The sequence below is a fragment of the Microtus oregoni genome, unplaced genomic scaffold (genome assembly GCF_018167655.1).
Source record: "Microtus oregoni isolate MIOR12 unplaced genomic scaffold, Mior012 000049F_ref0000343, whole genome shotgun sequence".
Classification (NCBI taxonomy): Eukaryota; Metazoa; Chordata; class Mammalia; order Rodentia; family Cricetidae; genus Microtus; species Microtus oregoni.
In genome coordinates, this window is record NW_024543223.1 from 7,471,504 (window position 1) to 7,499,253 (window position 27,750).

Here is a 27,750-nt window from a genome sequence, read left to right on the forward strand (position 1 = left end):
TCAGTCCCAAAAGACACCTCTATAGTACAGCTCCCACATCTATGGCTCCAGGAACAACATGGAAGATCGGATGGGAAGACTGGACAAGCCAGAGGACCAGAAGTATGATGTCTGGTCTAAGAGTTTTATCTCCCAGAACAACAAGCAAGCTAAACCCATGATACCTCAATGAGTAACAACGACGTATCAATAAATATGCTCACTAGGGAGAGGAGCATATCCTGGAGTCCCACCTCTAGACAAAGGACAGCAGACAAGTAATGACTGCCAGAGAGGGAGAAAGAGCCTCTTCCAGCTATAACCGCCCTAATTGGTTCTCTAAAGAGCTCAGCTCTGAAATCATATAAACACTAACAATACTAAATAGACTCAGCCGGTTGTATTTGTATATTTACACATTGTACACACACACACATATATATATATATATACATACATACATATACGCAATAATAAAGAAAAAGAAACCATCAATTTGAGAGGAAGTGAGTGGGACAAGGGAGATGCTAGAGAGAGAGAGACATGGGCAAGGACAGAGGAAGGAGAGGGAAGGGGGTGAAGTGATGTAATTTTTATTTTTTATTTACTTATTGTGTATACAGTATTCTGCCTACATTCATGCTTGCAGGCCAGAAGGCACGAGATCTCATTACAGATGGCTGTAAGCTACCAGGTGGTTGGTGGGAACTGAACTCAGAACCTTTAGACAATCAGGCAGTGCTCTTAACCACTGAGCCATCTCTCCAGCCTGAAGTGATGTAATTTTATTTTAATTTTAAAAGAGACTCGTCCTGCCAGACTCTGAAACAAAACCCAAAGATCAAAAAAGGTGGCCAGATGCCAAGCAGTGGTGGCGCATGCCTTTAATCCCAGCACTCAGGAGGCAGAGGCCGGCAGATCTCTGTGAGTTCGAGGCCAGCCTGGTCTACAAGAGCTAGTGCCAGGACAGGCTCCAAAGCTACAGAGAAACCCTGTCTCGAAAAACAAAACAAAACAAAACAAAACAAAACAAAAAAGTGGCCAGTCAGCTATTTTCCCACTAACACAAAACTCAACACTGCCTCAGGGATGTGACAAAGGACCATATGACAGCAGAAGCTACAATGTCTCAAGTTAAAGGTCATTGCCTACAGTGCTACAGAAGCCATGGAAACATTCTAAGGTAATAAACACCTGCTGATGCTGTGGCGCCAGTCTTCAGTGCTTTCCCTGTGGCATCCATAGGGCACCACTGCAGGAGCCAGTTTGCAAAGGAATTCCTACAGCTGTGGGGAAACAGGCCATGTCTCCAGATGCTGGCTGCATTGACCAGCTCAACATGGCCAGGTTTTTGGGATCAGCAGAGTCGTGGGGCATCTTTATGGAACACCAAACACAGGGGACAAATGCACAAGAAAGTTCAGGAGAGGTGTGGAAATTTATTCTTTTTTTTTTAATTTATTTATTTATTAAGGATTTCTGCCTCGTCCCCGCAACCGCTTCCCATTTCCCTCCCCCTCCCCCGATCAAGTCCCCCTCCCTCATCTGCTCGAAGAGCAATCAGGGTTCCCTGACCTGTGGGAAGCCCAAGGACTGCCCACCTCTATCCAGGTCTCCTAAGGTGAGCATTCAAACTGCCTAGGCTCCCACAAAGCCAGTACGTGCAGTAGGATCAAAAACCCACTGCAATTGTTCTTGAATTCTCAGTATTCCTCACTGTCTGCTATGTTCAGCTAGTCCGGATTTATCCCATGCTTTTTCAGACCTAGGCCAGCTGGCCTTGGTGAGATCCCAATAGAACATCCCCATTGTCTTAGTGTGTGGGTGCACCCCTCGTGGTCCTGAGTTCCTTGCTCGTGCTCCGTCTCCTTCTGCTCCTGATTTGGACCTTGAGATTTCTGTCCGGTGCTCCCGTGTGGGTCTCTGTCTCTGTCTCCTTTCATCGCCTGATGAAGGTTAATATTCAGGAGGATGCCTATGTGTTTGTCTTTGGATTCACCTTATTTAGCTTCTCTAGGAACATGAATTATAAGCTCAATGTCCTTTATTTATGGCTAGAAACCAAATATGAGTGAGTACATCCCATGTTCCTCTTTTTGGGTCTGGCTTACCTCACTCAGGATAGTGTTTTCTATTTCCATCCATTTGTATGCAAAATTCAAGAAGTCTTTGTTTTTTACTGCTGAGTAATACTCTAATATGTATATATTCCATACTTTCTTCATCCATTCTTCCGTTGAAGGGCATCTAGGTTGTTTCCAGGTTCTGGCTATTACAAACAATGCTGCTATGAACATAGTTGAGCATATACTTTTGTTGTATGATAGGGCCTCTCTTGGGTATATTCCCAAGAGTGGTATTGCTGGATCCAGGGGTAGGTTGATCCCGAATTTCCTGAGAAACCGAAACACTGCTTTCCAGAGTGGTTGGAAATTTAGAAAAAAAAAAAAACGAAAAATCTAGAGTGGAAGGATGCAAAATCTTAAACTTCACTGAATAGGAAGCAATAAAGAGACAGGATCCATGAACTTGAAAACAGTTCAATAGCAATGTTTATAAAACTAAAGCAAAGTAAGAAATACACACACTCTCTCTCCCTCTCATTCCCTCTCTCTCTCTCTCTCTCTCTCATTCTCTCTCTCTCATTCTCTCTCATTCTCTCTCTCATTCTTTCTCTCTCTCATTCTCTCTCTCTCTCTCTCACACACACACACACACACACTCTCTCTCATTCTCTCTCTCTCATTCTCTCTCTCATTCTTTCTCTCTCTCATTCTCTCTCTCTCACACACACACACATACACACACTCTCTCTCATTCTCTCTCTCTCTCTCTCTCTCTCTCACACACACACACACACACACACTCACAGGATCTACACAATGTTTCTCAGTGGTCTGATCCACATGTCACACCGGCTACAAGGAGGAGAAAGGAGATAAAATTGGATGTGAAACTCATCCAAAATTGTCCCAAATTTGATTTAAAACACCAATCCACAACCTGAGAAGTTCTCCAAACCAAACATGGCAAAAGTAAAGGAAATCAATCACATCTCCACATGTTACATACAAAGGGATAAAAGCCAGTGTTGACAACAACATCTGGAAACAGATGGGGTGGGAAAATGTGCTTTCCAGAGAACAGGGCAGTTGGAATAGCAGGGGTCTTCTCTTCAGAAAGAACAAAGGATGGGTTCTTTTTTCATTTATTTTACTTTTCTCATTTATTTTATTTATGCATTTATGTATGTGGGTGTTTTTACTGCCTGTGTATCTGTGCACCACATGTGTCTAGTTCGACAGAGGCCAGAAGAGGGCATTGGATTCCCCAGAAATGGAGTCAACAGACAGCTGTGAGCTGACAGGTGAGTGCTGAGATTTGAACCTGGGTCCCGGGCAAGAGCAGTCGGTGCTCTTAAGCCCTGAACACGTCTCCAGTCCCAGAATGGAGTCTTTAGTGTGTCTTTAAAGTGCTCAGAGAAATTTGTCAGCTTTGAATTCTGTGTCCAATCACAATACTTTTTGCAAACAAAACTGAAGTGTCTGGAATGGCAGGGAAACCCTTGAACTCACGGGGGCTGCTGTTGAGCTGTGCAGGATGAAGCCAGTCAAGACCCCAGCATGGCTAGGGGCTGTGGACATCACTGGGCCCCACTTTTCTGTGGTTGCTGGGGATCCAAACTGCCCAGCAGGTGCTTTATCAACCAATCCACTGATAGGCCCCGAATATGAGTTTTGTAATACACGAGCCTGTAAAAAGTTAAGGTTGCCAGTTAAAACCTTTCGGTCCGCAGGCTTCTATTGAGCCTGATGAGATGGGGAAGGGGGAGAGATGGTAGCTAGCGAACCGGCTCTGCAGGGTTTCTTCCTAACCCTAAGCGGGGTAGCTCACAGCCATTTGTAACTCAAGTTCCATGGGATCCAATGCCTTTTTCTGGTTTCCATGAGCACAATATTCACACAGTACACAAACATTCGTGCATACAACTACTCATACACATAAAGGGGTTTGGGTGGGGTTTTTTTTAAAAAATGAAAAATGAAAGAGGGAATTGATAGCCTGCAAGATGCTAATGGGTATGGGTTTTGATGCAGACCATAATTCCAAGTCATCTCATGTTATCTGAGAAACCCCTCTGCTTTACAGACTTCAGTCATGAATTTAGAGCAGAGTGCTGCCTTGTTGCTTACAGACAGATGCATCCAGAAGATGGAGCCCAGGAGGGTCTCCTGTAAGAGTCACTGAGAGGCAGAGGCGGAGGCGAGGACAGTTTCCAGCTACACAGCCTCAGCCTGATTTGGGCGGGGGGGGGGGGCGTCTTGTTCAGTGACCATGTGTGGGGGGAGATAATGGTGAATTGCTGTTTTCATTCCCTCCTTATCCTTTCATCGCACAGGAAGTAAAGGAGCTGCTAAAACAGTGCTAGTGTGAGATTGACAGCTACAATTGGAGATGTACTTCAAGAAAGACAGGAGAAACAAAACAGCAAAGCAAATCTCTTTCAAATGCAAATGCACAGACAGCAAACTCTAGGCTCAAGCCTGGAAGGTGCGCTCTGGAAAGCTCCCCCGATTCTCCTGAAGACTGTTGAGTAAATTATACTCCAGAGAGGACGTTTAAGAAGCTGTGCTGGAGCTTATTAAATACGGCACGAAGCAACTTTTCGATTTTGCTTGAAAAGTGTGCTTTAAAATAATTGCGTTCTTAATGGAATTTATAAATATCTTGCACCACGAAAGTGATCAGCAGAGGACTTGCTGGGTTTAATAATCTGCGCTGCTGCCGACGACAGCAAGCTTTCTGGCATTTTCTAACAGACTAGAAGACATGTAAAGCCCCTGCAGATGTTTTCGTGTGGATGTGTGCATCATATCCGGCTGCCAAAAGAACCGTGTCAGTTAGGTATGGTGACACACACCGGGAATCCCAGCACTCAAAGGGCTGAGGCAGGAGGATTGTGAATTTGAAACCAACCTGGACTATGTAGGGAGTTCCAGTCCAGCCTGGGCTTATCTAAGTAAGACCCTGCCTCAAAAGCAGAAGGAGGAAGGGTGGAGGGGAGAAAGGGGCCTGTTACACATGTGAATATTTCTGCACAGGTTCGCCTCGGTTGCCAACATGGCTGTGTCTGGAATCAGCTAAGAGACAAGCCACTGGGCACACCAGTGAGGGACTTTCTCAGCCAGAATAACTGAAGGGTGGGTGGCAGCGTCCTGGGGCAGCCCGGATGACAGGAGACCCGAAAGCTTAGTGCTTTTTATTTGCTTGCCTCCATCTTTCTAGCAAGTTCATCTACCCTGCTGCTATTGCCTCTATCCTTCTGCTCTGGTTTCAAAACCCAGCTTCTCTGGGCTCGTAGAAGATGAGTGGCTTTCCAGGAATCCTCCAGGTTTTCAACACCAGGTTGATCTGCTGAGGTGCCCAGCCTCGTAGTGGAGTTCTCAGCCTCTCCAGAGCGCAGATGGCTCTTGCTAGACAAACTTTATTGTGTGAACCAACCTAATAACCTCACCCCTTCTTTAAGTATCTGGGGTGTGTGCATTCGTTTGCACTCATGGAGGGCAGAAGAGGGTTTTGGGTCCCTTGGAGGTGTAATTACAATTGTGTGGGGAATGGTGGCTTGTTATGTGGGTCCTTGGTCTGAACTCTGGTCCTCACGTATGTAACAAGTGCTCCTAACAGCTAAGCCCTCACTCCAATCTATATTCCTTCTGAAACAAGTGCTCCTAACAGTCTAAGCCCTCACTCTTAGTCTATATTCCTTCAGTCAGTCAGTTCCTCTAGGGAACCCTGACTAATATCACTTTAAAAAGATGGTGCACACATGACCCTCCTCCATATCTTTTGGATTTTAATGTCCCTGGTCATTAGTTTCTTCCCATCAGCCCACCATGTAGTCTGCAGCCAGCATCAAAGCTTAGCAACAGTCCCCGGATTGAAGCTATGGTATTGCCTCTTCTACCAGCAGAGCCAGCCGTGTGGGTGTGCAGCCTGCTCAGCAACCATGGCTTGGCTTCCCACTCCACTGATGCTCTTGCCTTGGAAGTTTGCTTGGAAAACATTACGACAGCTCATGCTCAGGAGCCACCTGGAGTTGCAGTGGATCCCCGTGGGAATATGGGCAGGTATGACGCCTGAAATACAGAATTCTGGGGCTCCTCACAATATGTGCAGGTTTGGAAAAAGCCAGAAGAGCTCAACAGGAGAGAGGGACTTCCCTGCACTTGGGTAGCAGAGAGTGTCATTGCTAAAAGGTGCCTTCGAATGTAAGCCCTGAACAAGTGTGTGTGTGTTAGCAGGCATGGAATGGCCAAGGAACCCTGTTGCATTTTTCTTGCGTCTGTCTTTGGGTCTAGACCCCCATATCCTCATAGGCTTGGATGTTTGGTCATGAGGGAATGGCACTATTTAGGAGGATTAGGAGATGTGGTCTTTTGTGTATCATTGGGGATGGGTTTCAGAAGCCCAAACGAGGCCCAGGGACACTCTCTCTTCCTGCTACCTGAGAATCTGGATGCAGAACTCTCAGTTACTTCCCCAGCACCATGGTTGCCTCCATGTGCCATGCTCCCTGACATGATGACAAAGGACTAAATCTCTGAACCTGTAAGCAAGTCCCAGTTAAATTCTTCCAAGAGTTGCCATGGTCATGGTATCTCTTTGTAGTAATAGAACACTTACTAAGACAATACCCAGGGTCCACATCTGAGCTTTGTATGCATTCACACACACACACACACACACACACACACACACACCATGTACAGTGAGTGAATGTGTTCATTGGGAAAGATGATCCTACTTGTAATTCATTTTTTTGCACCTACCTCACTTTATCTTGCTTTCTATTTGCAGAAGTCTCTGTCTTGGTTAACTTTCTACAGCTGTGATAAAACACCACAACTAAAAGCACTTATAAAGTGTTTCATTTGACTTGTGGTCTCAAAGGGCTAGAACCCATGATGGCAGAGGAAAAGAACAACTGAGAGCTCACATCTTGATCCACACCCACAAGGCAGAGAGTGAGCACACCGGGAACCACAGGAGTCTTTGGAAACCTGAAAGCCACCTCCAATGTCACACCTCCTCCAACAAGGCCACGCCTCCTAATCCTTCCCAAACTGGGGAATCCTCCCCAATTCTACCAACTGGGACCAAGTACTCAAACACAAACGTATGGGGACCATTCTCATTCAAACCACCACAGTCTGCATCCGTTCATTTATAACTGAAAAGCAAGTTCCATTGCAGAAAGCCCTAGGGAAGTAATGCCCATAAACACAGGGAGAAGTGCCAAGCAATTGTACAGGTAGCTCTTAAACTTAGCAAAATGACTACTGTAGGTATAACACAAGTGTGGAGGGTTTGGGAAGAGACATCAGTGGGGAAGGGTGGTCCAGGTAGAGGGACATAAGTAAGATAGTGACACAGTTTTATCATCTGCTAATGGTGTGGCTAATATCTGTACCCCAGATCTCAATACGCTGTCAGTCTGTCTTATACTCCATTCCAAACGTCAGAGACTACCTGTGATGCTAATTAAATATACTTTTTTTTACTCCCTGGATGTCGCCTATATTTTTCCCCAAATATTTTAATGATACACATTGATTGTGTAGGATGAAGGCTTATTGTGACATTTCCAAACCTGTAGATAACATTCTTAGATAGCATTCATCCCTTGGTTAGCATCCTTTCCCCACCCACTTCCTCTGGGCCATTCCTGATCCTTTTTCTATTTTCAACTCTTTTTTCCCTCTAGATTCTACATTTGACATGATTAATAATACATTTCATCCATTTTCCTGCAAACAAGGGGATTTGTTCTTCTTTATGGCTTACTAATACTTTCCTGCGCATGCACAGTGCACTGGACTCAGCATCCATTTACTGACGTCACGCCTTGGCTGTCATAAGCAGTGCAGGGAGAAACACGAGCAGGTGTCTGCTGCACCCTGACTTGACCCCTGCAGGACTTGCATCTGGGTCACATGGCACTCCTATTTTTCGTTTTTATGAAACTACATACTGATTTCTGTAGTGGCTAGACTGACATTCTTACCAGCACTGTATAACGGTTTCTTATTTCCCACATCCTGCAGCACTTGCTGGGGCTTTTTGTTTTGTTTTTGTTTCTTGGCAGCGCTGGGAAGTGAACCCAGAACCTTGTGCATGCTAGGCAATCGCTCTAACCCTGAACTACATTCCCAACCCCACTTCTAGTTGTCTGCAGGGAAGCCTTTCTGACTGGGGCTGCCTGGAATTTCTATGCAGTCTTTATTTGCATTTCCCTGACAACTTTAGAAGCGAAACCTTATTTTTCATGTGCTTATTGGCAATTTTGTACTTGGTTTGGAAAGTGTCTGTTTGCGCTCATCTGCTCCTCTGTTGATTGTTTTCCAGGGTTTTTTGATGTTCAGCTTTTAGTTCTTTTTTTAACAGAACATTTTGTTACATCAGTTTTGCATCATCCAAACAGACACCTCACGGTATTGGCCACTTCCCAGCTGGCAGGAAAATTTTCCAATAGTTCACAAGGTTTTTGCTGAAACATTTTTTTTCCCCAGAAAAAAAAAAAGTTCCTTTTCAGCCTAAGAATTAGCTCCTGTATCTGGGCGCCTTGCAGTTATTCTTCCAGTAGCATGTGTGTGCAGTAGCATGTACTGACGTGTATATGGAAGTGCATATGGCTGGGCGATGGTGGCATACGCCTTTAATTCCAGCACTCGGGAGGCAGAAGCAGGTGGATCTCTGTGAGTTCAACCAGTCTACAAGAGCTACTTCCAGCTAGGGCTGTGATACAAAAAAAAACCCGTCTCCAAAAAATCAAGAAAGAGCAGGAGGAGGAGGAAGAGAAGGAGGAGGAGGAAGAGAAGGAGGAGGAGGAAGAGGAGGGGGGAGGAGCAGGAGGAGGAGGAGGAGAAGGAGGAGAAGGTATATGCAATAGTGTATACATATTGTAACATGTATGTGCAGAAGCGTGGGCATGTGTGCCAGGGTGCATGTGTGGTTGTCGCAGAACAACCTTGGTTGTCAGTCCTTATTTGAGACCAAGTCCTTCCTCGTTTTTCAGCCCTGTACAGTCGCAAGCCATTCTTCCAGGCTTTGCACGGGTGACTTGGGGTCCTCACACTTGTCCACAAGCACTCCCCCACTCTCAAGTTTCTCTTCTTGTTTTCAAATACTTGGCTCTGCTTTAACCATGCCCAGCTTTTTGTTTCTCACTCTTTGATGTAATATCTATACTGTTATTTTGGAGATTTGATCAAGAACATCAAGATTTGTGTGTGTTCACAAGCTCCTGCTTAGAGTTTCACATACGACCAGTCCTACAAGACCAGGGCTCTTCACCACACTCACATAGCAATGCTGAACTTGAATTCTTTATATTTTCTGAATATTTATTCTCTGTTAGATGAATAGCTGCAAAATTATCGGGCTTGAAATTTGCTTTTCCGGACATAACTTTGTTTGTTTCCATATTTTGTTTCCTAAGAACATCATTTCCCATGCTCTCCCTCTGTATCCAGGCCTTTGTCGGGGAGGTATGGTTCTTGACAGAGCGAGCAATGGGATCTTGCTTTTTAATCCAGCATCCTGTACAGACAGTATCTTCTCATCTGGGTAATGAAGACCATTTACACCCAGGGTCATAATTTTGTTGTTTTCCTAGTGCTTGATTCTTGTCTAATTCTCACTTGATTATCTACGGAATTACTAAGATTTATTGGCTTCTATGCTCTTGTAATGTCTACCTTCCTCTTGGGTGTATGTAGAATTCCTTTAAATGTCTTCCTTAATGCTGGGCTAGTGATCATAAACTCCTTTAGCTTATGTCTCTCCTAGCAGGTCTTTACTTCTCCTTTAATTCTAAAAGGTAACTGCGGGTGCAGTATAGATTGTCGGCAGCTGCTTTCCAGGCCTCGGAATGCACCATTCTATGAGCTCCTGGCTCTTAGGTTTGGGTTGGAAACTTTGCTGCTTCTGACGGTTTTACCCTTGTAAAAGGCTTCACAGTTTTCTCTCACAACTTTCAATCTTCTGTGTTTGTGTTGAGCTCCTGCAGTCTTAACCACAATGTGGTACAAACTGGTTTTTCTCACACCACCTCTGTTTGGGGTTCTAAGTAACTCCTACACCTGAATGTCTAGATCTTTCCCAAGATTTGGGAAATCTTCCACTATTATTTCACTTGGTAGGTTTTCCATGCCATTAATTTTTGCCTCAATACCATTTTCTGCTCCCTAAATACCTAAATTTAGTCTTTAAACCCCATCCCACGGGTCTCATGCACTTTGTTCCTGCCTGCTGTTCTTGCTTCGTTGCTGTCTGAGTGTTAAAATGGATCAGCTGTGTCTTCAAACCCTGGGAATTTCCCTCTGCTTGGTCTAGGCTGTTGGTGAGACTCTTCACTGTTCTTTTTGGAATTACTAACTGTTTTGGTTTCCTTTCTGCTGCGTGATCTCATTAGAAGAACTTAAGGGAGGAAGAGGCTTAATCTGGGTTTCAGGTTCATCGTTGTCCATTTGTCCATCATTGACAGAAACCAAGGCAGGAACTCAAACATGAACTTGAAGCAGAACCTGAGTTGCAAGTCTACAGCTCACTCATGTGTCACTGTCTTTCTGATAAGGACCAAGACCACCAGCCCAGGGAGCGGTGCTACTCTCAGTGGGATGAGCCTCCTGTATCAATTACCAACCAAGCCAATTCCTTACAGATGTGCCTATGGGCTGACCTGATGTGGGCAATCACTCAGTTGAGACTCCATTCTTTGATGACCGTACACTGTGTCAAGCTGTCAGCTAAGGCTAACTGGGACACTTAGCTTCTTTTTTGCGAAGCTTTTGATATTTTTTTGTTTCTCTTTGAAAGTCAACCCCTTCCTCTCCCAAACTTCCCATTACATCTTGTGCTATCTTCCTGAATGCGTTAAGATATTTCATGATTTTTAAAATTCATTGATGTTGTGAATTCTTATCTGGTAGTATATCCCCTTCAGCATATTTGGAGTTGGTTGCAAGACAATCATAAATGCTTGGAGAAGCCACGCTGCCTTGCCTTTTAAGGTCTTCTGCTTTTCTATGTTAGACACGTATATGTGGTGAAATTGATAGTTCTGCATTTTTATATGAGAGCCTTTGGGGGAAGCAGCTATCTCTTGATGTTATCTCCAGAGTCAGGGTTTGTTGTAAAGTGTTGAATACATTTCCCAAACTGAGTCAATGGTTTTCTCCAAGGCTCTGCATGCACAGCATTAAGCTTCAGCACATCCTCTCCATGCCCCGCCTCTCAAAGGAGCTGCTTTCTGGGTGTTTCCATTGCTAAGCTGTGGAGAAGCTAGAAAGAGCTGCTTGCTTCTAATTGGTTGTCCCAGTTACCCCCAAAGTGTGTATTTTAAGTGCTTCTGGAAGCACTAGACTTGGCTCCCTTTACCCTCTTTCTTTTCAAACCCTGGTAGGCTATCTCCTTCATATTCAAAGAAAGACCCCTGTCACCTCTGAAAGGTTACAGGGCTTTCCCTTGCCTATTCTGACACATATTCATGAAAAGGTAAATGCGATGCCGCTACTTCCTAAGCGGGTGGGTCCCGTGGGAGAGGCCACAAGACCACAGAGCTTCCTGGGGGAGGCATATTCATTTTCAAAATAACTGGAGTTGCAGCTGTGATGGACTTTGCAAAGAAGCCCGTGTTCACATCAGAGGAAAGTGGCTTTGTACCTTTTACACTTTCCCAGCTCGCAAAGTCCAGACTCACCGGGAGCCTGGTCTCTGGGTATGTCTGTGGGAGGTTAGAAAGATTAAAATTGTGGAGGAAGGAATCCCTGTTCCCTAAGCAGGGGATCCTGGGCTGCATAAGTGGAGAAAGTGAGCTGAGTCCTGCTGGCTGAGCTGACAGGCAACCAATGCTGCCTTCTGACTGTGAATATCATGTGACCAGCTGCTTCAAGCTCCTGCCGCTGCCACCTCCCTGCCGAGATGTCCTGCAACCTGGAGCTAGGAAAAAATCCTTCCTCCTGCAAGTTGTGCTTGAACATTTTATTGCAGCAACTGGGGGTGGGGGGGGGTGACAGCAGCTGTGTGCCAGAGTCTGGACATGGGATTTTAAGCACTGTTTACTGATTTAACTCAGTAAAGATGAACTGAGAGAAATAAGCAGGTTCTGGAGCACCAAGAGCCTTGAAAACTTATTACAGTTCTAATCTTTACCTAATAGACTGGTGAGGGCCACTGAAGGGTGTTGAGCCAGGAAAACTGACATCACCATACTTGTGAGTTCGCTAAGCTAGCTGCTCTTGGTAAAAGTTGTCCCCTAAAGTACAAATGTCTAGGGGAGTCCAATGATGTGTGATATCTGAACCAGAGTGTTGCTATGCTGGCTAGTTTTATGTTAGCTTGACACCGGCTAGAGTCATTTGGGAAGAGGGAACTGCAATTGAAAAAATGACCCCCACATAATGGCCTGTGGGCAACACTGGGGAGCACCAGCTCGGAGATGGCAACGCCCACAGTGAGCTGAGTTCTCCCACGGCAGCTTCAATTAAGAAAATACACCACGGGCCATAAGGGAAATGCAGTAAGTGCAGCGGCCTTAACATAAGACCTTGTGAAGGACTAGAACGGGCCAGCAAAGGCAGGGGAAATAAGAGCATCTCACAGCTGACAAGGGGACATCAGGTAGGATCGCAGAGAACCTCAGCAAATGAAATCAGGTTACTAGAAAAAAAGTAAGAAGCTTCGAAATGGCCCTTTGCAGGAGCGGAAAAACAACTAGGAACTAAGTGAATGAAGCAACCTCAGGTTGTTAACGAGAGCGTACATTTGAAGCCGCAATGACATGCAGTTACATGCTCATCCAGTCAACAAAGGGGAAGAGCCAGTAACCCAGAATGCTGGCAAGGCCAAAGAGGCCAGCTGCCCTGTGTGGCAGCCACCAGCCAAGCAGTTCAAGTTGACTGGATCTTACTATGTAGACCAGGCTGCCCTCAAATTAACAAGCCTCCTGCCTCTGACTCCTAAATGCTTGGGCTACAAGCATGGCTCAACCACTGTTCTAATGCTGTGAAGAGAATCTGTGACAAAGACAACTCCTCTAAAAGAAAGAATTTAATTGGAGGCTTGCCTGCAGTGTCATAAATTTAATCCATTATCATCATTGTGGAGAGCATGGCGATACACAGGCAGATGTGGTGTTGGAGAGGTAGCTGAGAGTTCTACATCCTGATCTGCAGGCAGCAGGAAGAGAGCCTGAGCCTGGTGTGGGTTTTGGAAATTTCAATGTTCACTCCTAGTGACATACACAAGGCCACACCTCTGAATCCTCCTAAACCTTTCAGGTAGGGCCACCCCCTGATGACTAAGTATACAGATAGCTGAGCCTATGGGGGCCATTCTTAATCAAACCACCACAAAGTATATGTCACCAAGCCTGGCATATGTCCCTCATAGCTTTCAAGCACTTTGACTGTCTAGCTCAATTTAAGATGTGCCCTACATGGAGAAGGCATATATAATTGCAAAAGCTTAGTGTTGATTGGCAGTGGTGGCATTTGAATAGATTTGGTTAAACAGATTGATAAAGCCAGCGCCACTGTGGAAGCAGAAAGAATCGGGTGATACTAACAGAAGATGATAAACCACGTAAACTAGTCTGTGGTGACTGAATCTGGTCTCCACGTCATGATGCTTCTGTGGAGACTGAGGAATGACTGTGCGTGGCTTCCTGGAATTTGAGGGGATAAGTCACTCTGCACAGTTTCTGCTGGAACCTTACAAAACTGCACATGTATGTATTCTTCAGCCAGTCCAGTGGTTCTCCTTGAGTGCACATCACCAAAACACCCCTGTATGTGTGCATCAGGAGGAGCATGCAAAATTATGGTCCACAGAGCTGCTCATGAGAGCCAAAATCTAGGAACAGTATGAATAAAAGGAAAAGTGAATGATGGTATAGTCATGCAATAGAATATTATACAGCAACAAAAAGCAACTGAATCCTAGTATCCACAGTCTCTTGGGTGAATCTTGGACACTCAGCCTCAAGTAAGAGCAGCAAGTCACAAAAGTATGCCTAAAAATGTGACCATTTTTGTGATTACCAAACCCAATACAAACTAAACACGGTTGTCTAGGGATAGGAATGTTTGGAAAGGGGACAGGGCGTGATCTATTTCTTCTGCGTGGTGGTCAGTTCAGGAGTGATTTAATTTTTTGTTCAAGCAAGAAAGGTTACAGCTATCTGCTATTTCGAAGAACCAACAGGTCACGACAGCACTAGTGAAAGCTGCTTCCCTGGGGTTGTGGCAGAACTCAAGATGCAGCAGCTTGAGGAGTGCCACAGAGAGAGCAGAACATGGCAGAGAGAGGGGGAGAGGCTGTGGGTGATGCTGAGAATTGGAAAAGCTAGCGTTGGGTGAATCTCGGGAGGCACAGCTGTCCATCTTCAAGCGGCTCTTAAGCACTGACCAACACCGAGGAGGAGAGTGGCTTCCAATGATCTGGGGCATTTTGACCAATGACCAAGAGAGGCTATAATGAGTGCATACAATTTATCTCTAGAAATTCCATCTGGAGGAACAATAGCACTCTCACTGGAGAACAGTGATTCAGGTCAGATGTGCTAGAGAAAGGCCAGGTCAAATGAATGGGCCCAACATTAAGGGCTCTTCCCCCTTCCAAGAGTGTCTGTCAAATCTGAAAGCAAATTCCAAGAGACTGAGAAGACACCAGATCTGGAAGTCCTCAGAAGCTGTGGGGGCGGGGGCAATACTAAAAGTAAGAGTCTACCAACAGGGAGGTTTGCACAACACCCCTGGCAACCCCTCAAGGATAGCAAGGGCTACATCCAAGAACTGTCCTCACAGGATTTCAAGCCCCCTCTCCCATTCTCTGTGAGGATTCAGATGAAAGATGACTGCTTGTCCTGTGGAGGTCACTGCTATGAAGGGAAACATCCCCTGAAGTCTTCTGTTATCTCTGTAATTTTCCAGGTAAATCATAGACTTATACGGTAGTTACACACCATATTGTTTATCAATTCAAGCTATTCTGTGAAAAGTATCAATCATACAAAAGGAAAGACAAATTTAAGCAACAGGAAACAGGAGATCCACAGTGTTACTACAAAAAAAAAAAGTAAGAAAGAAAGAAAAGAAAAGCAAAATTACCAATCAATGTGTTGAAGAAACTTCAAGGCAAATTTAGAGCATTGTAAGTCATTGAAAGAGATCGACTCAGCAATTCCAGAGCTGAAAACCCAACAGTTAATGCGAGGAACTTAATAGCTGCACTTAGCAGCAGAAAGACAGACTTGAAGTGATTAAAATAAATAGGCCGGAAGAAAATGTTCAGAATAAAACAAAAATGACTCAAGCCACAAAATTATGGTCAAAACTATGCAGGGTCTCTATGGAAAGTCTTACGCCACTGTACTCTCTATGTGATGATGTGGGGAGAAAGAGTCAACATCAGGACCAGAACTAAGAGGCAAAATAAGATCCTCTAAAGGTAGCACATGTAAGGGTAGACTCAAGAAGCTGTCTCCACAAGCAGGAACAGCCAGAACATCACAGGTGATACATTGTGCTGCATTCCTGAAAATGAAAAATTAACTCTTATGAACAGACAGACAAGAAAAGGCAAACTTAAATAGGACAAAAGCAGTACTGGCAGCCACCTCTCAGAATGACAGAGGACAGAAGACAACGGGATCTACTTCAAATCACTGAAGGAGAAAATGGCAATATGAAACTTGACAGCTACAAAATAATTCTACATAAATTCAGACATTTCAAGGCACAAAGAAATGTGGAAAAACTTGTCACCAGTAGTAAGCAGACATTAGCAGGAATGCCAAATGAAATGACTCAGTCAAGAGAAAATAATGTTAGTGGAATTACTTAGGTGAAATACAGAATGAGGAGTAAGAGTAGGGTGAACCAGGAAATAGAGCTCATGATCTAAAACTGTTTCAAAACCCTGAGAGGGGGGGAAATCCACCTTTCTGCTGCATACTGGCTGCTTGCTGTAGAAATGGGCAAGTTCATGAAACTCAGGGAAGTGGTGCTGGTCCTGACTGAACGCTATTCTGAACGCAAAGCTGTTATCATGAAGAACATTGATGGTACTTCAGACCACCCTTAAAGCCATGCCCTGGTGGCTGGAACTGACCACTATCCCCAAAAAGTAATAACTTCCATGGGTAAGAAGAAAACCACCAAGAAACCAAAGAACAAGACCTTCATGAAAGTTTGTAAGTACAACCACCTCATGCCCACAGGTCCTCCGTGGACATCCCCTTGGAAAAGGATGTCTTTAGAGATGCAGGCCTGGAATGCAAGCCCAGGCAGGAGGTCAAGGTCAAGTATGAGGAATAATATAAGACAGAGAAGAACAAAGGACTTTTTTCAGAAGCTTTGCTTTTAGGTATATTTTTGTTTCCATCATTAAAAATTTAAAAAAAAACAGTTAAACAAAGAAAGCAAACAGGAATCAAACAAATTCAAACTATAGTCAATAGCTGATAACCCAAAGATCAATCAAGAACAATAAGTGAGCAAGGAAGTGCAAATTGTCCAAACCAGAACTGAAAAAGGAGTCATTACAACAGACCCTATCAACACTAGGTGGAGATTAGGACATCAGATGTAACATTGTACAGTACACTTGAAATTCACCTAGGATAGCAGTATTTCATAAACCCTTTCAGAAAATAGCAAGGCCCATCTATAGTTCTGTTAATAGAATTGATTTAATGCAATTAAAACAATACTGAAGCCATCAAAAAGATACTATTGGGGCTGGGGAGACAGCTGAGTGCTTAAGAACACTGTTCTTACAGAGAACCTGGATTTGGTTCCTAGCACCCACATGGAGACTCACAACCCGCTGTAACTCCAGTTCCAGAGGTTCTGCTGCCCTCTTTGGGCCTCCATATGTACTGCATGCACTCAATGCACATAAATCCATGTAAACTCACAAATATATACATTAACTAATAAAAAGTTTTTTAAAAGACATTCTTTCTACCTATTTTCTGAAGGCAGTTTGGAAGATTGCTATGTCTAATAGTTGGGCAAGTGTACCTATAATGACACCTAGGCCTAGACTTGTCATCTCAGAAAGACTCACTGGGCCATAGAACTATTGAACTTCCCCAACACTTAGATTCTCTGATGGAGGAAGGTCATTGGTTAAATAAAAAGAAACTGCTTGGCCCTCATTGGTTAGAAGATAGGTGGGAGGAGTAAACAGAACAGAACGCTGGGAGGAAGAGGAAGTGAGCTCAGACTCCACAGCTCTCCTCTCGGGAGCAGACGCCTCAGAGAGACACCATGCCCCGCTCCTGGGCAGACACACGCTATGAAGCTTCGACCCAGGAAGGACATAGGCTAGAATCTTCCCGGTAAGACCGGTGCTCACAGATTATTAGAGATGGGTTGATCCGGATATCAGAATTAGCCAGTAAGGGCTAGAGCTAAAGGGCCAAGCAGTGTTTAAATGAATACAATTTGTGTGTTGTTATTTCGGGGCAAAAGCTAGCCAGGCTACCGGGGTGCTGGGGATGCAGCCCCACCGCTCATATTACTACAATTCTCCTCCTGTCATTTTGATAAGTTTTACTTTCACTGAGTAGTTTTTCGAAACAGTAATCTTTTTTGAATCAGTTAGGGTCTGGCTGTAATACCTTCCTATGAAAAAATTATAAACTAAATACAAGCAAGTCAAATCCAGGATAATACCAAGCCATAACAAATGAGAATCCTGGTTAGTTAGTTGGTTAGTTAGTTAGTTAGTTAGTTAGTTTTTGTCAACTTGACACAAAGTAGAGTCATCTGTAAAGAGGGTAACCTCAGTTGAAAAAACAAAAAACAAAACAAAACAAAAACAAACAAACAAAACCAAAGCAAAACAACAACAAAAAAAAACCCACCACACCGGATTGCCCTATGGGTAAACCTGTGGGATATTTTCTTGACTGATGATTGATTACTAATGTGGGAGGGGCCAGCGCATGGTGAGGGGTGCCCCCTGGACAAGTAGTCCTGGAGTGTGTAAGAAAGAAGACTGAGGCTGCCATGGGTGCATGCCAGCCAGCAGCGTTTCTCCATGGCCTCTGCTTCGGTTTCTGCCTCCAGATTTCTACCTACAGTTCCTGCCCTGACTTCCCCACGGAGGGTGACTTGGAAGTTGTAAGCTGACACAAACCCTTTCCTCCTCAAGCAGTTTTGGGGGAGGTTATTTTATATCATTTTTGTTTATTTTTGTTTTGGTATTTTATCACAGCAATAGAAACTGGAACTAAAACATGAGAGTTTACTCCAATATTGAAAAAGTTGATTCAAAACTTAAAAATCAGTTGGTTTAAGATTGCATTTGACAGTAGGAAATCCATAGACACAGGAAAAGCATTTATGGAAATTCAACCTGCACTTGAAAAGTTAAAACTTGCTTGCAAATCAGGATAGGAGGAAATTCTCTCAGTGTGACCAAGTGTATGGAGGTTAACATCACCAATATGATACCTAACTGTAAAAACTCAAATGCTCGCTTAAGAGACAGCTGACTTTTGATTACAGTGGCAGGCAGAGTAGGGTGAGTTATGCTGCAATAACAAGCATCCCAAACCTCAGTGACTTAAGCAGCCAAAGTGTCTGTGTCCCATTTCTGGGTAGCTGGTAAAGGGCATGGCCTCTGGTCCACACTGTTCTGAGCCAGGCAGAAGTAAAGTTCTGCCTTTCAGATAATTCTGCTTATCTTAAGGTACAGATATGAAATGACACCTACCAGTCGGTAAACATTTTACCCAAGGTAAGATTCACTTCACTGTTGCTCATTTTGACCAAAGTCATTCATATGGCCCTCACAACTTCAAGGGGACGGGGATCTTTTAAGTTTTCCCATGCACAAAAAGAGGTGCTTGAGAGATAGCTCAGTGGTTAAGAGTGCTTGCTGTTCTTATAGAATACCAGCACCCATATCAGGCAACTCACAACCCCCTGTAACTGCAGCTCCAGGGGACCAGACACTCTCTTCTGGCCACTATAGATGTCTGCACTCCTGTGCACATGCCCACCCACAGAATCGCACATATGTACACTCTTAGAAACAAAATAAGAAAACAATGTCCTTTATTCTTTTTAAGAAGACAGAATGGGATGCTGGTGCAGAGTGACAACAGCCAACATTGGGAAGGGGGACCATTTATTTTAGTGACTTAACTGGTGGAGTGTCTCTGTAAGATGAGTCAGAGAGAAAAACATCCAATAGGTAAGGACATTCAGGAAGACCCAAGAGCCAAGTGCTCAAAGGAGAAAGATTCCAGGTTGGTGACAGCAATGGCATCATATTTTCCTTGACTGGGACTGACTCTGGCTGAGAATGACTCCAGTTTCCCTTCATGGGTAGTTTAAGTAGCCAGTTTCCATCTGCCATCCTGAACTTTTCCTCACTGCCTTCGTAACTAGTGTAACTTTGGGGTGGCCGGCCCCCAGATCCCTTTAAGGATCCGTTTCTCCATTTCCACCTTCTAATGCTCAAAGCCTCAATGTTAAACACTGGTGGAGTGGTCAGCATACCGTTCTTCCCAGTTCTCTCAGGAACATAGCAGGCTCGGTGCCAGCTGATGCCAATTCATCCTCCTTTTCCTAAACCCTTTCCTCAAAACCGGGGACCAAGGCTGCCTCCATCCCCACACATGTCACTCCCCTAGGGAAGAGCCATCTTCACCTTCCTCTGCTGTCCCCTAAAGCAAGAATTGTGTCTTACCCATCAGTGGGGGGAGGGGGCAGTACCTCCCTGAACAGAAGGACAATTGACACCAAGAGTCACTGCATGCGAGCGACGTTTTAGCACTCCAGACTGCCTGGCGTGCACACCTCAATTTTTGCCGTGTGGGGCTGTCTCATGGGCTGCTGTACACTGTGACTGGGAACTGTGAAGCTGCAACTTGCAGGATACCTAATCCATTCTGCACACTCAATTCTCTGCCCATCTGTTAGAAGGTAAAAACCGGGGAACAGAAGAGGGAAGACCATCCCACTCTGAATGTCACACAAACTTCACTGACATGTGATGTCAGTGTGATGTCTATGTTCACTCCTCAGTAGCTTCAGAACCCAGAGGGACACAAAAATTCGCCCCCCCCAATAAGGGGCTGCCTTCAGTCTATATTCATACGTGGCTGCCCTATGCTTTTCAGTTACCTTGTCCTGGGCCTGGCAGGTTTAGTGGCAAGAAGAAAAAGGAGGAGGAGGAGCAGCAGAAAGAAGAAGGAGAAGAAGGGAGAAGGAAGGAGAAGAAGGAAGAAGGAGAAGAAGGAGAAGGAGAGGAAGCAATGACCACGCTTCAAAGAGGTCCCAATCTTGTTTAGAAAGTGGGCCTGTGCTGCTTTTTGGATGCTGAATGCTCCCCAAAGGCTGGTGCTCCCCGAATAGTATGTAAACTACCAAGAGATGGGGCCTAGTAGGAGGTCTCCCAGCTACTACTGGGGCATGCCCTCGATGGGGGCAGCTCTACCTTGGCTTCTTTTGTTGGCTTTTGCTTCATAGGTTTTCATCTGCCACACATGCCCTGTGAGCTGCTTCACTACAGGTCTAAAGCAGAGGAGCTGACTGATCACGGGCAGAAGTCTGCAGATCTGTGAGCCAAATTAAACTTTTTCTTTTATAAGGCAATTACCTCAGATCCTTTGCTCTAGTGGTGGAGAGTTGACAAACATGGGATTTAACAATTGAATGACATCAGTTAGTGTCCCAGACCATTATGCTTTTCCCTCCCACCCAGTGTCTAAGCAAGGTCTGAACAATCTGAGCTGACTAGCTAGAATGTCGGATCTCCCTGCTTACAGAATGGCCCAAGTCTTAACATGGACCAATCAGAGCTGACTCCGCAGTGACCATGAGAAAGAAGCTCTCTCCTCCACTTGGAGTCTTGAGGCTGGTGAATTCCATGAGAAGAAATCCTGTCCCAGCATAAAACCCTCAGAGGACAGGGGAGATGCACGAGAGAAGGTTCTAGAGTACTCGAGAAGCTGCGCCCAGCTGTTGCTGAAAAGATTCATACTTTCTCTCTCTTTCCTAGAGCTTATGGGCATCTTGTTCTACTCCATTCACTTGCCAGAGCTTATGGGCATCTCTGTTCTGCTCCGGGTATTCTTTTATGCCTTGGGACACTGGATTTCTCATGAAGTTCCTATCTTAACAAAACTCTAACTCTTCGTGAGTCTAACCTTCCATTTCCTTCTTACTATACTTAGAGTTGTGTGGAAAACCCATAGCACTGTGGTTTGGATACAATTTATCCCCAGAGGTCCATGTGTCAAAGACTTGGTTACCAACCTGTGCCACCGAGAGGAGGTGGAACTTCGTGGAGATAACACCTGGTAAATGTATAGCCCTACCTGTTGCTACTCTCTTCTGCAAAATCCCAGGCCTTGTTGTTCATTGAAAATAGTGGTATAAGTTGACTTAGACAGGACGCACCTTCATCTTCAAGACTGAGGCTTGTATTTTTGAGCACATGTTCATCAGCTTGTGCCACCATTTAGAAAGGGTTGTGGAACCTTTTGAAGGCAGAAGCCTCCCTTCTTGAGGAAGTGGATCTTGACATGGTAGATTTATATAAACAAACCCCACTGCCTGTTCACTCTCTAGCTTCCTAACTGCTGATACAATGTAACCAGCAGCCTCCTGATCCAGCTGCCATGCGTCTCTTCCAGGACAGACTGTGTCCACTCAAACCGTGAGCCAGAGTAAGCCCTTAAGCTGCTCATCAGCTGCTTTGTCATGGACAAGTAGCAATGCCACCAGCTGCCAAGTTCTCTAAGCTGTGCACTAGGTCCAGCTGGCTTACCTAGTAAATCCATTAGTTGCCCCACAATCTGTCCTTAGTTCACTGGGCTTTCTCAAGCAATGCATAAATGGACTTGAATTCAAAAGCAGAAAGTAGTTAGGTCACTGGTGACAAGCCTTTGAAGGCATTCTGGGGCCCTAGCTTTCTCCTGTCCCTATCTCCTGGATGTCACTTCCCTGGCCATGTGTCTTTGCTATCATGCTGCTCTACCAACACAGGCGAAAACTAACAGAGTCAAGAAATGAGGGTCCAAACCCTTGGAAACTGTGAGCTAGAACAGGCCTGTGCTTATAAATTGTTCAGCTCAGGTATTTTGCCACAGTGGCCGAAAACTAACACAGATGATAATTAAGAAAATAATAATGTAAACTGTATGGTTGGTGGCGATGGCAGTAGAAAGAAAATGAAGGAAGTAAGGGCTGAAATGCCATTATGCAAAGGGAGGTCAATGAAGCCCTCATAAAGACATGTTGGGGAGGGAAATATCGGTCAAGGTTAATGTGTGCTGGGGTCATAGAGGAGTGAGAGCTGTCAGATCCAGGTGGATACAAGGACTTTGCTTTCATCCCAGTCTTCATGTGACTGTCCCTGGGATCAGAGAAAGGGAGACAGAGGGCAACTGAACAGAGACCTGGTGCAGCCTGGCACTCCTAGAGCAGGACGGCCCTAGATGCTACACCCGGATGACCCTGGAGAGGTGAGAGCTGCAGTCAGGAGGACAGAAGGGGGCCAAGCTGGCACTCTTAAGTGCTAGCCGGGCTAGGGTTTGAAACAGATATAGAAAGGGCCAAGTGGCCCAAGCCAGTTGGTTCCAGCAGAAGCACTTCCTGTTGGTTGTACGTCATTAGCTGTGCAAAGAGGCTCAGGTGAGGGGATTACACAATCTTCTGCCTCACCTCAGATGACATCACAGTAAATACAACATTATTTCACGTGCCACCAAGATAAAAACACTGCCAACTCCTTGGTGCAGCCATTCTTCCTGGGACACGAACACATTCTTTCTTGCTTCTTACTGATCATGCTAGCGTGGCAGCTGTGACCTGAACACAGTAAGCCCCGTGCCTAGCACGAGAATGGAGAACATTTACAACACAGCAGACTTCCTGCTGTGATTTAACATTCAAAACCTCCAAAATCAGACCTGTTCGGGAATTAGCAACTCTGCCACCTGGGGAAGCATGCTTGTTCACTGACCCACACTATTCCCTACCTACAACCCTTTGATGACTCCAGGATTCCTGGAAGGTGAGCTCTACATGCCCCACATTGCCCTGGGCTCTTTGAGGCTGGCCTGACATTCAGCCCCATTTATGGTACCTTACTGCCTCACCTTCCACAGGTGCAATAAAAGCTCTGCCAGACCTCCAATGAGCCATGCTTTACCAACTGCCTTTGGACATTCTATTCTCACCCTTGGAAACGTCTTTCCCAGAAAACCGCTACCATTCCTGCAAGACTCAGGTGTAGATGAGAGTGTTCTCCCAGGTTTAGGGCCTCTCCACTGGGCTTCCACTCCTGGCGTCCCGTGTGGGGTGTGTGTGAGAAAGATCTATAAACACATATGAAAAGCATCAACTGGCAGACTGCACTCCACGCGTGCACAGGAAATACGTGAATATGGTTGTAATGTCACAGCCTTGTGCCTCAATCTGTACTAAAACACGTGGCTTGCCCAGGTTCGATAGGATCTGAATGGGGACCCGAGACAGAAACCAAAACATCAACTACAGTAAGTATTTTAGAGCAAAGAAAGCAGGTGTGAGGTCATTGACACAGAGGTAACATATTCCCTCTGTGAAGAAAGGATACAAGAATGGGGTGATTTTCCAGCAAGAATAAAGTGCACAGGCGTTACCTGGGGCAATGGTTCTACTGACCTTATTTGGTATTTTTGGAAGGCAGGAGTATGAAATGGCAACTTCAGTAAAAATAATTATGAAAATTAAAAATAGTTATAAGCTAAAGGGTATCCCCTTGCTGTCTTGAAGTGCATAAGGAAGCTCCTTTTATTTAATTCAAAGAGTTATTTTCTTTAGAAGTCTATAGTCTGCCACAAGTGAAGTATTAGTGCACAAAGTTTGGGGTGTGTGATTAAAATGAATTTAAATGTCGCTGTGGCAGAGAAGAAACAACAAGATCTTAGAGAGGTGATTGCTACCAGAAGCCATTGTCCCACAGAGACGTGTGCTTCAAAGGACAGAGCTAATACCAGGATTATGTCAAACACTGTTAACGAACACTGACGTATACATGTAAAATCAAACCTACTGAAGGATTTTTAAAAGACAAAGAGATGTTCAGAACACTACCAGTGTGACCTTGACCCAGGCTACAACCATGAATTCCTAAAGCGGGACAAAGTTACAGGGATGTCCTAACTCTTTCTGCACGTACAGAGCTCCCACTCTCTCTGACCTCACACCATCTGACTTGTACCAGACCAATCCAGTGTAAAGACCTAGTAGAATCGGGCCTGCCAAGTACCCCCAGCCATGCTGAGCCCTCACTATCTATCATGAAGGGTGTTCATTCAGAACCACCGGACTTGGGCTCCCGCAAGGAAGGACCACATGGCTGGCCCAGCAAGCCTTGGCGTTGCCTAGGTGGGATCTCGCCCTTTGGAGAGGGTCACTTGTAGCTTTGGTGCTCTAGAAATTATGTTTCCAGTAGCCAAACCCGTACCCTGTGCAAGAGAAGATGAGCTCAGGGTGCCCAGCCTCAGGGCCAGCTCTGCCAGGTGCAGACTATGACTGGAACTATGAAACTCTCTCTTCCACTGCAAAACAGCCGCAAGGAATGTACCTGTTCCACTGGGATCTGAGGACTGGGTGAGCCCCGCACAGTGGCTGGCACCAAGGAAAGGCTCAGGGTGCCTGTACTCTAATTTGGGGCACAGTGGAGAGAGACAGGCAGAGAGAAGCCGGTGTGTATTATTACTCAGAAGATTATTAACTGATACTGTGTTCATAAGACACTTTTCACTCGTGACTAATGATTGCACTCCCAACAACCTGATTCGGAACCGTCACGGATACGGGAAACAAGGATTCAGAGGGTTTTGAGACCCGGGATACACAATAATGAAAATAAATGCTAAGAAAACTACTTACACTTCTGCTCAGCCAAATACCCGTGTACCAAGTTCTCCCACCATTAGCTGCAAAGACTCTCCAGACCTGGAATCTATACACAGTGGACAGCCTACAACACTCCCCGCCAGGAAGCTGGTCCAAACAGGACTTCTTCCTAGAGCCACTATTTCAGCCACAAAAAGTTTCTTTATGTGGTCCTGAGTGAATGAAGAAAGCTCTGTACCTGCGCACAAGACCAAATCGGAGCGACGGGCTCTCTCTCTCTCTTCTCTCTCTCTCTCTCTCTTACACACACACACACTGTGCAATTCCACTAGGCCACCTCTGTCAACCTCAAGCTCTAAAGACCACTTTGGCATCCTAGGACGCTGAACCAGAACAACGCCCCCACACACACACACTTCACTGTGAAGCAATACCTTCCCTGTGACCCCCCCCCCAAGAGATAACTTAAGTTCTCTTGTCCTTTTCCAGCCTGTCCCAACTCTGGGCTCAGCATGATCTGAGTTTCTAAAGGCTACAGAAGCCTAAGAGGTGACCAGGTAGGAGCTCCATGCCCGGCCCTGGGCCGGTGCAGAGCCAGTGCCGGGTGACACGGTTGTGCTGAGATCCAGGTGTCCATCCTTGTACTGCACTTTGCAGGTGCCCAGCGAAGGATGGCAGAAGAAATGCCCCGGGGATGTGGGGAGTAACGGGCGGCAGGAGGGGGGTGTCTTACCTTCTTCGTTCTCGTCAAACACCGGGGGCTTGTGGGAGTGGTTCCCGCCCATATTCCGCAGCTACTGCCGCTACTACATGCCCGGCCTCGGGATGTCAGAAGCAGGGTTCTCACAGGGATAAGGGATGCAGGATGCTCTTGGGAGACCGAGCGCGGGATGAGAGCCCTGGAATGCTGGAAGCAAGCTGCGATGGGAGCGGCCAGACAGGGTTGTAGCGTGTGTGGAGGGAGCTGATTGCAGCTCAGGGGTGGGGACCGTGTGGTCACCCTTTTCTCCAGGGTGCCCCGCAGCTGAGATCGCCTTACCCCCTGAGCCCTCACCCTGTTCTTTCCATGACGCACAATGCACTGATGGAAACCCCGGGACTCCCTAAGTCCAGATCACCGCACAACGCTGCTCACAACGGTGATGAGGAAGAACAGGGAGGAAGAGGAGAAAGAAGGGAGGGAGGACGTGCAGCGGGAGGAGGGGGCGTAGACCCGGATCTCAGCCAAGAGTTAGAAGCCACCGCCCCCATTTCACAGTCGGGTGGGCGGGGACTCCGAAGAAAGGGGCCTCCCTGGAGCAGCTGGGTTCCTGGGACTCCCCACCCGTAGCGTTTGACAGTTCGTGTTGGCTCAGAACTGCGGTCACCCACTAGGCTCAGCCACAGGCTTCTTTGTTTTCTGGGACGTTTAATGAATGAAAGGAGAACCCAGATCAGCGAAGTCTAACGTAACCTCTCCTTGTACATAGAGAACTGAAGCTCACGAGAGTGGCATTTCCAAAAAAAAAACAAAAACAAAAACCCAAAACCGTCGTTTTGGGGAAATTGCCTGTTCCTGTCCTCACACTGTGAAGCCTGGAGGCTAATGTAGGGGCGGGGTTCTCATCTGGGCCTCTGGGCTCCAGCAGCTTGGAAGTGCTGGTGGGGGAGGGGGGGAGGTCTCTAAGGACCCTAGACTTGCAGGGGCCAGAGTGTGTGGCAGAAACTCCCTATGAGGCTGGCATTATCAGTAGCTCGGGCTGCTGGCCCAGGCTACCCAGGGACAAGGCATCTCTAGCCGTATCCTGCCACCTGCTGGGCGCTGGGAGCCACTGTGCGAACAAAGTGGTGAAAGGCAAATCTTTTCTGGGTCTTCCTGACCTATTTCCCTACCTCTGCCCTCCGCCCCACCTCCTTTTTTACTAATATAACGTAATTTCTCAGAAAGCAAGAACAAAAAAGATGAGCCTGGAGCCAGCTCCACCTGACCTATCTGATTAACTGCTTCTAGTCTAACTATTCTCATTCTCACAAACTACATATCTGGTGTTTGTGTGCCAGTCCTGGGAATCTCATCTGTCGAATGGGGTGATACCCAGGTTGCTTGCTTCAAGGTTATTCAAATATATATCAAGAATGCCTGGTGTTCCGGAAATTAGTGGCAGATAGGCACATCTTCCTTGGGCCAATGAGCTTCGATGGTGTGGCCAGCCTACACACCAGACCCTGGGCTGAATGCAGGACATAGGAGACACCTCAAAGACAGGAATAGAAATTCAGACAGTGATGAATCTTTTTCACATTCTAGGGAGTGAACTTTGAAAGGTCATATAACCTCTTCGGGCCTCAGTTCCTCCACTTCTGCTGTGGGGCCAACAGCACTTTACATTCTAAGGGCTCATGACGGGCTCATGATGTGTCTTGTTGCCTTGGACCCTGAGTGGCTGTGTGAGCAGCTGCTACCTCACAACTTTTCCTCCACTCCTTGACATGCTGTGGATGTGAAGTGACTGCCAATTCTGAAAGAGGCCTCAAGAGATGACCCTTGTGTCCTTCAGTTCCACCTTTTGCCCAAGAGCAGCAGCCTCTTCCAAGGACAAAAGGACCTGGGTGCAGACCTGAACCGCATGTATGCCCATAAGCAGAGCTACATGCTCAGGCAAGAGAGGTGTGTGCTCTCAGAAGCAGCTGAGATACAGGGTGTTTCGAAGCATTATCACAGAAGACGTAACTGATGTTCATATGAAAGCAATAACCATGTCAACAAAGACAATGGTTTTTGCTGTGTTAGAAGGAATCCCAGATGCCTTGGAGATAACACAGTCAATTGTCTGCCTCTCCCTGCGAGGCCAGAGAG

The 27,750-nt window shown here is 45.9% G+C and overlaps 1 protein-coding gene and 1 pseudogene across 1 annotated transcript in view; one reads left to right on the top strand and one right to left on the bottom strand.

Annotated features, from left to right (window-relative positions):
• The window catches only part of Stk32b (serine/threonine kinase 32B), a 239,953-nt gene extending 213,938 nt beyond the window's left edge, over positions 1 to 26,015 (bottom strand). The window contains exon 1 of the mRNA XM_041636396.1: positions 25,648 to 26,015. Within this exon, the coding sequence (XP_041492330.1) occupies positions 25,648 to 25,699 (52 nt within the window). The 5' untranslated portion in view covers positions 25,700 to 26,015. The remainder of the gene's footprint in view (positions 1 to 25,647) is intronic.
• Positions 16,015 to 23,304, top strand: LOC121436410 (annotated as a pseudogene).
• Positions 26,016 to 27,750: the final 1,735 nt, after the last annotated feature.